This window comes from Octodon degus, unplaced genomic scaffold, assembly GCF_000260255.1.
Source record: "Octodon degus isolate 3935 unplaced genomic scaffold, OctDeg1.0 scaffold00039, whole genome shotgun sequence".
In the NCBI taxonomy this organism is placed as follows: domain Eukaryota; kingdom Metazoa; phylum Chordata; class Mammalia; order Rodentia; family Octodontidae; genus Octodon; species Octodon degus.
The window spans coordinates 13,883,882-13,899,014 of NW_004524615.1; the positions used below are offsets into that span (position 1 = coordinate 13,883,882).

The 15,133-nt window shown below is 48.6% G+C and overlaps 1 protein-coding gene across 3 annotated transcripts in view; it reads right to left on the minus strand.

Moving 5' to 3' along the window:
* Nucleotides 1–15,133, minus strand: part of Farp1 (FERM, ARH/RhoGEF and pleckstrin domain protein 1) — a 273,522-nt gene that overhangs the window by 195,267 nt on the left and 63,122 nt on the right. For all 3 annotated transcript variants that reach the window (XM_023715164.1, XM_004631194.3, XM_023715162.1), the window contains exon 2: nucleotides 14,216–14,409. In XM_023715164.1, coding sequence (XP_023570932.1) covers nucleotides 14,216–14,386 — 171 coding nt within the window. In that variant the 5' untranslated portion in view covers nucleotides 14,387–14,409. The remainder of the gene's footprint in view (nucleotides 1–14,215; nucleotides 14,410–15,133) is intronic.

The following is a 15,133-nucleotide window of genomic DNA, read 5'->3' on the forward strand; positions in this document are numbered from 1 at the left end:
CTAAGTAGGTGCTTTAGACCACTGAGCCATCTCACCAGCCCGGCCATGTGTTTTTCAAGAGCTTCCAAAGAGAAGTTTGGTAGAGGGCGCCAATGAAAAAGTCCACTGGAGAGAAACTGCCCTTAAACTGGAAAGGAAGGGGAAAAAGAAGAGGTCCGCCTTCAGGAGTTCAGCAAGTCCACAGCTGACAGACTCTCCCTGTTGGAAGTGGCAATGAGTAAGAAGACTTCAGTTACCCCCAAGAGCATGACAGGAGAAATGGCATAAAACTGGGCAGCCCCATCACATGGTCAACAAGCAAAAACTACAATCCAGCCTGGGACACAGCCAGGACACAAGAGGCTGTTAAATATTGGCTGAAACTAAGTGAATAAAAGGAAAACAGCAATTCTTGCTCTGCATTATGAAAGCGAAGTTCCCTCTTAATTGGTCTAATAAAACTTGTCACTGCAGTTCCTACAAGAACCACTGAATCAGCCCAAAGGAGGAAGAGATAGTTCATGGGTAATATTTGAGTGAAGCTAGGTGTGGTGGTATGCGCCTGTAGTCCTAGCACTTGGAAAGCTGAGACAGGAGGATGCTGAGTTAGAGACCAGCCTGGGCTACATGAGTTCAAAGCCAGCCTGAACTACACAGGGAGATTCTGTCTCAAAAAGCCAAAAGAGAAACAAGAAGAAAAAAAAGTTGTTTTCACCTCTCCGTCCAGTATGTGCTGCAAATACTACAGAAACTGCTCTTTCCCCTTGTATTTATCACTTGAATTCTGCCAAGAAGCTGCCCGCAAATTGACTTAGATGCTGTGTACTTGTCAGTCATGGCTTCAGGACAGGCCTGCTTTATGAGTGAAAGCGTATTCTGCTATTGCCGCCAATGAAAACAACGCCCCATAAGGGACAGGATTGAAGATGGAGGTGTCAGCAAGTGCCAGGAAGATGGTGGGGTGGGAAAGGTGGCAGAAGAGGGGGCAGAGGCGAGGAGCTGCAAATGGGAAGGAGCCCCAGGCTCGTGGCTCCAACACTGTCGTTGAGGTACAGCCCTGGTCACCTCCAGAGTGAGAGGTCCTGGCTCCTATCAAACCATGCCCCAGTCGGATGACCTCTGTGGCCCGCTCACCCGGCTCCCTCGTCCTTGGGCTTCTGCTGGGGTCAGGGAACGGCAGGCACTGACAAGGCCAGGTGGTGGGCAAGAGAGGGGCTGAGGTGTCACTGCCATCCCGGCCAGTCGGTGAGACAAGGCATTTCTATTGCTGAAGCCAAGCATTCAACAGGACTTTGTCACAAGCCCTAGGAGACGGACCTGGCCTCGGAGCATGGAGGAGTCCTGTGGTCCCCTCACTCTCCCCCAAACACACAACGTAGAATGAATCACATCACAGCTAACTGCAAGCCCAGCTATGCAGTGGCCCCACACCTTGCCCACGCTCATGAGCAGGCTCCTGGAGGTGCTGGATCGGCCTGCTTCCCCGCTCCGTCTCCACAGATGCAGCTTCTGAGGTCACAGGGAAGCTGGAAGGCGGAGGTAAGCATGAGGCGAAGTGGTGAGCAAGCAACCGCCATGTTTTCCTCTAGAACCACTGACATAGTTGTGTGTGCACCATCTACACAATCACCAGCATCTGGGGGATTAACTTCCTGGGCCACAGATTCTTTGTGTCACTTAAAGTCAGTGGCCAGGCATAGCATGACATGCCTGCAACCCCAGCTACATTGGAGACAAGTTTGAGGTTGGGCTAGACAAGAGAGAAAGACTTTTCTCTTTTTTTTTTTTTTTTTTTTTTTAAACAAAGCTCCTTGAGGGCTGGCCTGATAGTTCAGCGGACTAAAGCGCCTGCTTAGGCAGAGCACAGCGGCCCTGGTTTGATCCCAGTGTGCCGTGCTATGCCGGCCCTGCCCGCGGGGCACACTGAGACCACAACTGAGACGAGGCATGGTGGCACACACCTGTAATCCCAGCCCCTGGGAGGCTGAAAACAGGAGAATCACTACAAGTCCAATCTAGGTAGTGAGACCCCCATAGATTCTTGCCTAAAATACAGGAGAAAAAAAAGTGCTTGCTATGTATCTTACTGCAAAGGAAAGAGGGAGGAAAGCAGGGATGCAAAAAGGGAGGGATGCAGAAGGGCAAAAAACAGTGCATTGCACTAGCAATGCCCTTATCTTGTCGACTGAAGGTAAACACCCTTTCTTCTAAGACATTTGCCAAGGAAAGGTTGTACCAGCTCATTTCCTGGTGCTCAGTGACATCACGGAGCCACCCGGGCTGTGACCTGGGCACTGCCTGTGGTCCCCCAGCCTGGGACTCCCTGCTCCCTCCCATCAGCCGCACATCCTGTTTGTGCCACCTCCTGGATCGCTCTTGCCCGTCAGTCCCCGACACGGCCTGCAGCGCACAGCGCCACCCTTCATCAGTCACCAGTGTGTGCAGTCGACACTGTCGAGGCCTCTGGTCCTGCGTGCTCAGTCCTGTTCAGTTCATCCTCCCCATGAAGAGCACTGTTCGCTACCGGAACAAAATACCTCAGAATCAGCTGCAAGGGAGGTACGCAGATCCTGGCTCACAGTCTCAGGGGTTTCGGTCCATGGAGGTTGCTTGGCAACATTGTTCCACCCGAGCCTCTCATCTCACGACAGCTGGTAAATAGAGTCCCTCAGTTTGGAACAAGAGACAAGTTACACCATGAAGGGCTTAGGTCTTCTAAAAGCCCAACCACCTAAAGTTTCCACATACTTCCTCGATGCTATCGAATTATCAATCCATCAATTGATTAATCCACTGATAAAGTTAGAGCTCTCCAGATCCAGGGACTTTCCAAGAACTGACTCTGAACCCTGCTGCCATAGGGACTGAGCCCTCAACACTTGAGCCCTTTGGGGACATTCCATGTCCAGTTCATAGCAAGCACCTTCCACTGGCACTTGACACAGGCACTGGCACAACTGGGGTTTTTTTTGTTGTTGTTTTTTGTTTTTTTGGCAGAACCAGGGATTGAACTCAGGCCCTTGAGCTTGCCAGGGAAGCGCTTATACCACTGAGCCATCTCCCCGGCCCTAAAGCTGTATTATCTTAATGGCTCCTTAGGGTGCAGAACAGTGTGAGAGACAGAGCAGATTAAACACAGGCTTTGAAGGTGAGGCTGGGACCTCTCAGTCCTTTGCTCCAGCTATCTGACACGCTCTAAGTCACGTTAGCGCCACAGGCCTAACTGGCCCCAATATACTCACATCACTGTTCACTAGTTAGCAATAAAGTAAGTGATGACTTTTATTAGCCACACCTGCAATGCTCCTCTGATGTCTCAACTAAAAGAAGACACGTCCTGGAAGACATGTGCCATCGAAAGCCCTGTGGCAGCTGATTGCCTAGTCCTAAACGATGTAGATGTGGATGTGGATGTGGCACTGTGTCTGGACATTTCTAGAAGAATTTTTTTTTTTTTTTTTTTTGAGGCCTGAACAGGCCCTCAGGTCATTTCTGGTTTGGCTAGTGTATCTGGGTTCGAACCAGTGGAAATTGAGCCTCACTGCTTTTTTAAGCAGGTACTTAAACAACTGAGCTAATGGGCGGGCCCCCTGGCTGGGCATTTCTGACAAAGGTCATTACTAGCATTCACATTCTTACCAGCACAGCACCTCACTACAGCCTGCTCTGTGGAATCCATATCATGTTTCCAAGATCATATCCCATAAAAAGAACCCAGAGCCACAGAACTCCATTGTGGGGATTGGGTCCAACTTCCTGTCCGTATAAATAAGGAAACAGAAACCTGTGAGGCTCTTGTACAAATCACGAAGCACTAAAGGTTTTCAGAATCCTTTCACATGACTAATCTATCCTCAGAAGCAAAACCTCAAATGGAGCAAATCCTTTCTCTTCCTTGTGACTTAAAACCATTATGTCCAACTCAGATGTTCAAAGGAATGGAAGATAAGAAACAAGTAAAGGATTAAACACGACATGTAAGTGGATGAAAACCTGGCTGTTTCCCTTCTAGGATTCTTCTCAAAAGAGTTAAAGATGTCATACTGTGGTGATCTGCGCACACCCGTGTGTACAGCAACCCGAGTTGCAACAGCTAAATCTTGGAAGCAGCCTCATGTCCCCAACAGAAGAATGGATGGAGAGAATGCTGGACTTACAAACAATGGAGTACAGCTCTGCCATAAAGATGCACTTGAGACATGTGTAGGAAAACATGCACTCTGAGATCGGAACACTAAGTAGAAGGTTCAGAATCACATGGTCTTTCTCATACGGGAAATCCAAAAGATACATGAGGAGCAAAATAAAATACAGAGAATAGGAAATAGGGAGCTAGATCTTTTACAAAAGGGAGGTGGCCAAGCGCTGGAGCAAGGAATGCAATCATTATGTACTGCAAACACACACCAATAAAAATGAAAATTTAGGGCAGGGGAGGTAGCTCAGTAGAATATGTGCTTGCCTGGCAAGTGCAAGGTCCTGGGTTCAATCTCCAGTACCACACACACACACACACACAAATAATAATAATTTTTAAAAAGCAGATATATTTTTTAAATCAGTCTGATCTGTACAGGCTTCATATTTACATTCCAATGTAGGAGCGGCTCTCTCAAATGCTCCCCCCATAACAGGCCACAAAAACTAGACAGTCTTGCATCCTAGTCCGCCCTGACAGCATCCTTTCTAGCCTATGCACGAGGGAGGCTGAGTTCCAGGAGCTTCCTGAATCAGAAAATGCAGGAGTCCTGGGACTCAGAAAACAGACTAGGATGCAAAGCCAAGAAGCACAGGAGCAGCAAAAAGAACATAAGGTTTCACGCTGATCAAACTGAGGCTCAGAGAAGCCACAGGTAAGTCCCAGAACGGCAGTAAGTGCACTGGGCAAAAACAGGTGTCAGCGCCATGGTCTGAGCGGCCCTTCGTTCACTGTGACGCTACCCAGCCGGTGTACATGCCCGGTTTAGGTAATGACTCGGGCTCCAAAGCAAGCTCCCGTCTGGTGTGAGGCGTCTGGTGTGAGGCTGCGCAGCCCCTGCCAGAGGAGGGGCGGGGAGGAGGAGTCCCCAGCACCCAGGAACGCTGCTGTTTATATGAAAGTGCCTTTGCACTGGGCCCTGCCCAGCAGCTCTGCCAGGAAAGCAGGGTCTCCGAGCTGCTGAAGAACAAAAATGAAACTAACACTCAGTAGAAAAGGAAAGAGAAACACAAACGTCCCTGAGAAGGAGCCTGTGTACTTGCACTGTGGGTGATTTTTTCATTCGCCCCCAAGGTTGATTTTCTCCGCCTGTACAGTGAGCGTGGCGACCGGTGGAGCTGGGATGCGGGGGCCAGCATTGCCCCTGTAACCACTCCTTTTGGGGGGAGTCAGAGGAGGTACAGAGGATTGAAATCCATGGTCTTCAAGTTACATCCCCAGAGACCTTCTTTTTAGAGACCTGGTCTCACGAAGTTGCCCTGGCTGGATCTGAACTTGAGATTCCTGCCTCAGCCTCCCAGAGTACTGGAATTATAAGCTTGTGCCTCTCCACCCAGCTAAACACCTAACTATTCTGTTTCTTATATGTGATTAAGAAAATTTACTGTTTCCATTTGAAGAGGGGAAAAAAAAACCCTAACTTTTCAAGCTCCTTACATTTCCTCACAATCCAGCCCCTCTGAATGTCAGACATGGGCACTCACAATTAAAGTTTATTCTTTTTATTTATTAGGCTGTACTGAGTGATTCTTTTTTTCAGGGAGAAAATAGCAAACAGCTGGTAAAGAATTACCACACTCATTTCAGAACTGCGGAACTCACTTTGATCATGAGAGCTGTAATTCCAGTTGGAAGGGGCACACACAAGCATTTCGGGCTGAAGTTTCAATTCAACTCTTTGCTTCCAGAGTTAAAAAGACAGGCTAGCAGTATTTAGCTGGAATGATTTATGAAAAAAAAATTTTTTCCTACTTTATTAAATAGCTTTTCAATTTAACCTCAAGAGGCTAGACCCAGACAAGCACCATTAATCATTCAAAGCTAAATGAAACACAGAAATGGCCGTGCAAAGCAAAGTGGACGTCCAGATAGTATTTCAGAAAGCTGGCTTATAAAAGGAGCCAAAAGCAACACTGATAAGGAGGAAGAAATGTTAGCTTATTTTTCATAACATGTGAAACTGCCTCCCTCATCCTGGCTCTCAGCACAGCTGCTGAAGTGGCAAGGTATTTTCTGGACACGGACTTCCCTTCTGGTTTTAAACACTCAGTTAAATTATGGGAGAAGCATTTGAAGTAGAAGCATGTTGTACCCCTGGCTTACACACCTCCTTCTATCCTCAGCGTCATAGGAGCAGCTGGAGGGACAGCCCCTGCTGTACTTACCACTCTGGAGAGCCACAGGATGACTTCATAGAAAGACAAGATCCTTCCTTCTGTGACAGTGACAGTGAATCCCACTGGCCAGCTTGATCGGCTTGAGGGTTTAGCAAAGCATGCTTATAGGGGGGCCTGGGGGGTGGTCATGAGAAAGTCGCTGTGGGGATTCTATTTTGTCCCTGTCCCTTCTTCTCTGGCTCTTACCCTGTGTTCAGATCCACAGGACCGATGTTAAGTTAAGCAGCTCTGCTCCACTACCCCTTTCCACCGTGATGTTCCTGCCTTATAGCCAGCCGACCATGGACTGCACCTCTGACACCACAAGTGAGCATTAAACCACTTCCCACTTAAATCGTACTCTGTGCCCACAATGGGAAAGCTAATAGTGCCCGCCAAGGCCTTTAGTTAAATGTGTAGTTCACCTCTTTAGAGGGGTGAGGAGAAAAGTAGACCTTCAGGGGCTTACTGAAGAGAGCTCCTTCCCTAAATAGCTGAGAAAGAAACCTGAAGCAAAATTCAAGAAAAAGCAAAACCCAGACCAAAAACAAACGAGGAAACCCAGTGCCTTCACAGAGACACAGGGGCCAAAATGAGCACAGGGCATGCTCAAAGCCTCACGACTCCACCCCTCCGGTCAGAAACAGGAGGGTGACAGAGAGGAGCCCAGGGCTTCTAGAAGGTTTCCAGGTCAGGTTCAGAAGACAACTTTAAAATCTACTCCCACGGATGCCAGGCCCTTCCTTAGGCAGCACAGGCTCCCACCAACCTCCCGCGCAGGTTTCCATGAGAATTAAAGAAATGAAAGGCCTGTTTCATTCAGAAGGTAATAAAATGAAATCACAGTTTAATCACTGAAGACTTGACTTTATCACACTCCTAATTAAGTCTCTCAGATAGCACCAGCAATCATGCCAACAGCAAAAAACCTATGTGGTCTCTTTTGTGACTTGTAAAGTAATTGTTTTCTTCTTTAAAAAATGGAGAGATCTGCTCTGATTAGAGTAGACTTGTATTTTCTACTATTAGTATGCTGCTGGTCAGGCATGGTGTCACATGCCTTCAATCCCAGTATTCAGTAGGCTGAGGCAGGAGGATGGCCGTGAGTTTGAGGCCAGCCTAGACTATACAGTGAGTTCCAGGCCACCCTGAGCTATCTGGAGAAACCCTGTCTCAGAAAAACAGAGACAAAAAATAGTGTCGCTAAGCAAATATCTGATTTCTTTCTTCTACTGTCCCCCATGGTCAAGTGTCATGGAGCTCAGGTGTCTAGCTCCCTGAGCTCTGAGGAAGTGACAGTCACCAGGCCTAAGCTACAACACAAGGCCTCCGGACACTGTGGGAGCAGTCTGTCACATGTTAACCCTGGCACACCTCTTCTCTAGTGCTTAGTAGGTTCCCAGTGACCACTCTGTTTGACCAGGCCTTGTTTTTGTTTTACAAATAAGAGGCACTTTTCTCAAGGAGTCACCATGCACCTGAGGAATTCCCAAGTACAGTCACGAAAAATTCATCATTCCCCAAGGATGTCAACACAGGGTCTAGGCGTCCAAAGCAGGAAAGGGAAGGAAAAGCTTTGCTGATCGTCCTGGCCAAATACCTCATTCTGTTGATAAGGAACTGAGTCTGGGCAGCAGAGCCAGGAAGGACTTGTGAGAAGCACCATAGGCCCCTGATAGGTGCAAAGCCTAATCAGAGGAAAGAGAACCCACTCCTGGGCAGGACTTAGAGCCCTGCGGTGGGCTGAGGCTGGGTGGGGCACAAAACCAGACACAAACCAGAGCAGCCCAGGACTGGGGACATGGGCCCTGGGGTGGGAACCAGCTGAAGAGGGGGCTGTATGAGCCCGAGCTGGGAGGCAACATGGAGAAGACAAAAGGGGTGAGACACGGGGGCCCACGTGACTCCCGGGGGTGGCTTGCTGAGGCAGAGCTCCCTGCCACCTGAGGAAGCAACCGGGGGAGACACAAAGGCCAAGGACAGCGAGGTGGCAGCTTCTGCCCTCAGGGCCAGTGGCTCTCAGAGGCAGGGAGGGGCACGGTTTGGCTCTTTGTGTCCAGAACTAAGAAACTCATGGACAAAGGATGCCAGCTGTACCAGCTTGGAGAGCCACAGAAACTTCTGAGGAGAACAAGGTCAGGACAGGAATATGAGAAAAGCTCCCTGAGGGATTTGGCCTTGTCCTCCTGCCTACCACCTCTGCCGCTGACCCTTCCACAGGTGCAGGTGTCTTGGCACCCTGTCACCCAGGAGCAGCTTCCGAGCCAGTGTCACGAAGCCTGCTCAAACAGAGGAAAAAAAAAAAAAAAAAAAAATGGCTATGCTTTGTTCCCTCCACTCTTCTCTGCTAAGGAATAAACACTTGGAGAAGCAACCACCTGCTCCTCCTGCACAAGTCAGTGGAACGCTTCTTGGGGGGACGGAGGACACAGAAAATCAGCTCTGGGACTTTGGGGGAGGAGTCAGTAGCCCTTTCCGAGGTCTAAGTCACTCTGCTGTGTAACCTCGGCGGAGAGAAAGCTGCATTCAAGCCAGAGGAAAAGGCTGATCTGCTTGCAAAGGGCCAAGAGCCGATTTCCCTCTGCAGAGGAGGCTGCCAAGACTGCCCAAGTTCGACAGCAGAGATAGTCAGGGAGGAACTACAGGATGGGAGAGCCCACAGCGCTCCCTGTCTGGGCTTACAGTTTAGAATGCTCTTAAGGCCACAAATGATGACGGAAAACCAAGGAGCAGCAAGGCTTGGTTCTGAGGGCCGGGAATGCTTGGGCAATTGGCATCTAAAATGAATACCTTGCCTGCTTTCCGTATTGCAAAACCAAAAGTATTCAGCGATGGTCCAGGAAATGCAATCCCCAGGGAGAGACAGGCTGCGCCAGGGAACAACTCCAAAAGGAAACTCACTTCTGGCTCCACCCTGCCTGGTGCAGGTAAGAGAACCGGAAGACTGCGCATGCGGGCAGCGGGGACACTTCCAGGCTCAGACGCTCAGCCCTGGGGGTGGGAGGAGTCGCAGCAGAAAACTTCGGTGCAAGATTTTAACACAGTTCAAGGAGTCCCTGTTCTCCAATCCAGGCAGGGAGACTGAGTCACTGGCAGCCCTGACAACTTCCAGCTGCGGGATGGCAGACAGGTGTTCCTAAAGAACTCACGGCAACAATTTGCAATCCTGCTCCATCAACAGAAATGCTGACGTCTGGCTTTCTGCAGCCAGTTAGGAAAAACATCTGTTCCCCAGGGACTGACTGTACAGGAGCATTCTGGCCAAACTGGAAGAATAAAAATGAAATATGCTCAGAGAAAACATGTCAAAACTAACAGTGGCATGAAATTCTACTTGTGAAGTAAGTCACTCCAACATTCACTCAGCAAACTTCCGGTGATGACTGCTCAGGGCACGCTGCAGACGCAGGAAAGACCGAAGTGACAAGGAAGGGGACACCGGCAGACCCCAGTAGAGCTCACCCGCACTGCTAAGCACGTGCACTAAGCTCCCAGGGTCAGAGGCAAGTAAGTTAGATAAAACTATAGGCAGTCAGATGGGACTGGGCCCTCCACTGAGCCAGTGCAGAAGATGAGATACCTTGCAACTGTGAGGGAAACCTCAAGACAAAAGACGCACCCCATATTTCCTCAGGACAGACATTAGGGATTGATACTCTAAATAGGTATCAATCACCTTGAGAAAGCCAGGAGGAGCCACTAACCCAGCCCTCTATGGGAAGAGCTCCTGTTCTGTGTTCAAGTCTCCTTGCTATGTGACTCGCTTTCCCACTTGATCCCACTTTGATCAATTTTCCCTAACCAATTGTGCTTGTAATCCTAATGGCTGATCACAGTTTTGTCCTATTTCATGCCCACCTTGCAATTTCCCTTATTTCCTACCTTGGGCACACCTCCTGTCGTGGGTGTGCTCTATAAAAATCACTAGAAAAGGAAAGGTTCCTGGCAACTCATTTGGGACCCCTTCTGTTTCTGCTTCTTTCTCTGTCTCTGTCTCTGTCTCTCACAAAGCTTTTCTTTTCTTAAATGTATTTGGTACAGGGTTTCATTACGCAGCCCGGACTCCTAGTGATCCTCCTGTTTTCAGCCTCCCAGCTCTGGGATTACAGGTGTGCGCCACCATGCCCGACTCAGTGGCCGGCTCAGTGTGCCCAGGGGCAGGGCCAGCGCAGCATGTGGTGTCTGGGATCAAAGACTGAACTTGGGCCCCTCGCTTGCCTAAGCAGGCACTTAGTCTGCTGAGCTATCTCACTGGCCCCACTTTCTTTCCCCCAATAAATATATTCTGCTCCTAACCTCTGTGATGTTCCTAAAATTCATTCTTCAATTTTAGAGAACACAAAATCATACCAGGCATCTAGAAGGTTAGGCGTTTCTTTCCCCGGTATTACTAGCATGTGCCAAACACTGCTCTAGATACTTCTCCTAAATTAACTTCCTTATTCTCATGTAGTACGAAGTAGGGCTTATTAGTCTCACTTTATTACAGTTATTTAGAAATATCTCATTCAGTCAGACGAGAGTAAGCCCTCAAAGAAGTTTGCACAAAAGTCAACGGTGGTCTGAGGGGCACTCTTGAAGGTCAGACCTCAGAACGGAACAAAGGATGACACCCACGCCGTTCTCCCAGCAACTAAGAGCAGCGACTGATATTCTCAATCGCACCGTTCCTGTTATTTCCATACGCACTTGCCTTCCACATACGCTTGCTTTCCCGTCTGAGCCCCACTGAATCAATATAACCTAAGCAGCTACACTAGTAATCTTACTGGTTGACTATAGTTCTCTCCCGCCTCACACCCCCCTTGTGATTTCTCCCTGGAAGGATGTTACCCAGGCAGCCATACTTACAATCTTACTGGATGATTATAGTTTTGTCCCACTTTAGACCAACCTCATCTCAGTCTTTCTCTATAAAACTCCCTTAAAAAGTGGGGTCCCTCGCAAGCCACATGGGGCCACTACTGTATCTCAGGCAGGTTTCTGTCTCCCAATAAACATAGCTTTCTTTACCTCAGACATATCCTACTCTTGACCTCCGTTGTTCCTAGATTTCATTCTTCAATGTTAGAGAACACAAATTCAGCCTATCAGGCCTCTAGCATGTTAAAAGTTATAATACTGCCCTTGTACTATTTAGAGGGCCTAGATCTTCCCAATGTCAATATTACAGAGGAGAAAGCAGACCACAAAATTAAGTATCTAACTACTGGTATGAGAAGCCGAGGCTCGAATCCAGCGAGGCCAGCTCTATCACACAGGCGCACTGAGTAAAAAGATCTGAGAAAGAAGAAAAAGCCCAGCCACCACCTGGGAGAGCAGGCATCTGGGTATGCTAATCAGGTCTTTATGGGCACACAGAGGTTTATGGGGGGGAGGGGATGAAAAAGTTCCTTGTAGACAGAGGGCTTAAAAATCCAAAAAGACCAGGCGTGGTGGCACACGACTGGGGAGGCTGAAACCAGGAGGATCACTATGAGTCCAAGCTGCATGGGAAGACCCTGTACTAAATACATTACAAAGAAAGAAAACAATCCAAAAATTATTTTAAAAGATGAAAACACATTTTTATACCTTTTAGGCAGAAAGTGCCTATATAACAGTACCTTGCTAAATGCAGGTAGGAACAGAGTCCCAGCATCCCTTGCTTTTGGAAAATGGAAGGAGTACAGCTGAATGCAGGAGTATGTTCCCAGGGCCAGCACCTGCTGGCAGCAGCATTTGAGCCCCTCTGTCATGTTTTATGTCTAGGTGTCCCCCTAAAGCCTCAAGCAATCATGGAGATGGCTTCTAGAGTTTGTGATTAATTCATGATCCAGTGCTCAGATTATGGGTGTCAGTGCTACCCTCACCCAGGGGCTCACAGCCTATATACCACATATGGAAGGGAGAGAGGCTTGCTAGCTGCTGCCCTTCCCTTTGCTCTTTGCTATTTTCCTTGGCCATGTACCACTCTGTCTTAGAGCCCACCCAGTATGGACTGAAACCTCAACCAACTGTGAGCTAAATAAACCTTTCCTTCCTTAATGTTGGGTGTCAGCAAAGAGAGAGAAATAACTGAGACACCCTCCAAGCTCTGCACAGCAATACAATTCAACAGCAGGCCTTGCTGCTGGGCCAGTCTCAGTGGGCCTCACCAGGACGAAGGGGAAACTCTGAAACTGAGACCTCACCCAACCAGTCTGGCGAGGCTGGAGGAGCAAACGCTGGCAGAAGGGCAGACAGACCAGAGGCCCCGTGCTCCAGAAGGGCTTGTTCTCAGGCTCCAGCAGGTGCTTTCCTCAATATATTTTACAGCTCCAGAAATCAGCAATGGCTTTGTTCACTGATGAACGAAGGTCTCCCCACACCCTTAAAAGATATGAATCCCATAGCAAGAAAATTCAGAAAGACAAAGAGGTTGTCTGCAGTGCACCATAAATTGGCAGTTTTAAACCTAGCTATTCTGAGCTTTATCTTTCCCTGAGACACTTAATTCACACTCTCTGAACAATGTTCTTGGAAATAAATATAATTTACTGAATCATATCCCATAAATGATTAAATAATGGGTTACCACTGTTAATGCCAACTATTGAATTTCAGTCACTCCAGCCAAGAGGAATAATGGACAGATTGTCTTCACTTTAAAAACAGGTGTGTTCCCAAAGTCTGCCTGCAAGTTGGCTGCTTGAGATTTAAGCTGTTTTTTTTTTTTTTTTTTTCTTCTACAAGCAACGTCTGTTCCATGTGGTTTTTGGTACCAAGACAGAACACCAAAGATCCCATCAGGCATGCTGAGGGTTCTGTGGGCCTAGGTGAGGTCAAGGATGGTGGCCCTGGAAGAAACTGCACTCAGGCACCTTGGGGACAGGGGGACAAGACATACTGGGCTCAGGTAACTCTAGAGGGGTTGTGCAGGAGGCTGGGGAGAGGCTACACACAGCCCCGTCTCTGTTCAGCTTCCCACCTCTATGTAGTTCCTTCCTGACGCCTAGAAGGCAGGCCTCCTTATTTCAGGGCCACCAGACTGGTGGCTCCAATCAGCCATCTGAGGCCATGGACAAGGTCCTTCCTGGTTTCCTGGCACGAGAAAACACACACACTGCTCTTTGAAGTTTTCTTGCGATTTTTCTTGTCATTCATCCAGATATGAGTTAAGCGGGGATAGGCACACCACAGCGTAAGAGAGAAACTGCCCGGGATATGAGCAGACTGAACTAGAATCCATCCAGAAGACCGCTCTCCTCTCCAGCGCAAACAGAAATCCATGGCAGTCGGCAGCTTCTGGCTCGTGACTAAAATCAAATGACCACGAAAGGTAAACACTTACAATCAGTAAACACAGCTGTAGCAGCGCAACTAAAGACGCTTGCGAAAGAGGACTTGCAGAAATGCTTCAGAAAGTGGGAAAGAATGACAGGTAAGTGCGCTCAGAGTGAGGGGAGGGTTTGAGGGGCTCAAAGGCATTGTCTTTTACCGCATATATTATGTATATATTTACACACAACTTATGCCATCCATTTGATACACAATATCCAATAGAGTCCTACACCCTGTGTGACACAACTTAGATACAAACCACTATGTATACATATATGCATGACACACATTCACACCCAGATTACACCTATTCACATATGGAAAGTCACAATGAACCTCAAAGGCCAAGACCAAGGTCACTGACATAACTGTGAGTGGGTCACGCACAAATCTCAAGGTCAAGGGACTCTGAACCAGAATGGGCAGGCGGTGCATGTTGAGCACAGGGAGGGAGGGAACTGCCAGGCACACAGACCCTCTGGGCCACCTGCTGTCAAAGGGGCACAGGAGAGAAGAGGACCTGCCCAAGTGGAGGCAGCCCACACACTTGGCTTCACCAACACGGAGAGCCACAACTTACTGGGACTTCAAATGCTTCCTGGGTGTCATCCAGCATCTGGATTTTGATGGACACGAGTTTTCCGGAAGGTGTTGGTGGTGGCTTCTGTCCATGCTCCAAGGTGCTGATCCCTGAATTCTCGGGGGCCCCCAGGCGAGACCCCGGAGTGGGCTTCTGCTCTATTTCTCCCATGATGGAAGTAGTTTATACTACACCTGCAGGAAAGGGTGAGAAAGAGAAGCACATGAAGACAGAAGACTCTGCAAGGCACTCAGGCAGCCCTTCCATCTCCACCCCTTTCAGCTGGGAATGTCCCCAAGCCACAGAGGTGATGAAGCTCTCCACCTGCACCCCACCCCTGCCCCCGCCCCCTCCCCAGGCAAAGACACCTTCAGGCACTCACAGCAGGCAGAGATTTTTGCATGCTTATCATTTGCATAGTTTTGCATACAACTGCATATTTTATTCTTTTCTAGCTCCACAGTCAGCTCTGACTCATACTAGAGACTCAGTTGTGCTCCACTATGATTACTTGGTATCTACCACTGAGCCAGGCATTACTTTTCACACGCTAGACTCTGGGCAGGTGATAAGTGGTGAGCAGGACCTGTCATTAGCATCCATTCAGCCGCAGGTGGGGACACCACAGCCTACTGATAACGTGGGTATCGTGTGACTGAGGACATAACTGCACTCTCATGGGCTTCGACAACATAAGATAGGTCTCTCCCTCAGTTCTATATTGTTTCTATTAGAACAACTTCCCCTTCATCTCTTCCCTGCCACCCACTGCTCCAGCTGCTCCTCTTTCCCAAAGAAGCTATTCCATGAACTACAAGAGGTGACAAAATATACGGTGAATGTTTGAAAAACTATTATTACAGGGTTGTGGAGATAGCTCAGTGGTCTAAGCACTTGCCTGGCAAGTGCAAGAACCTG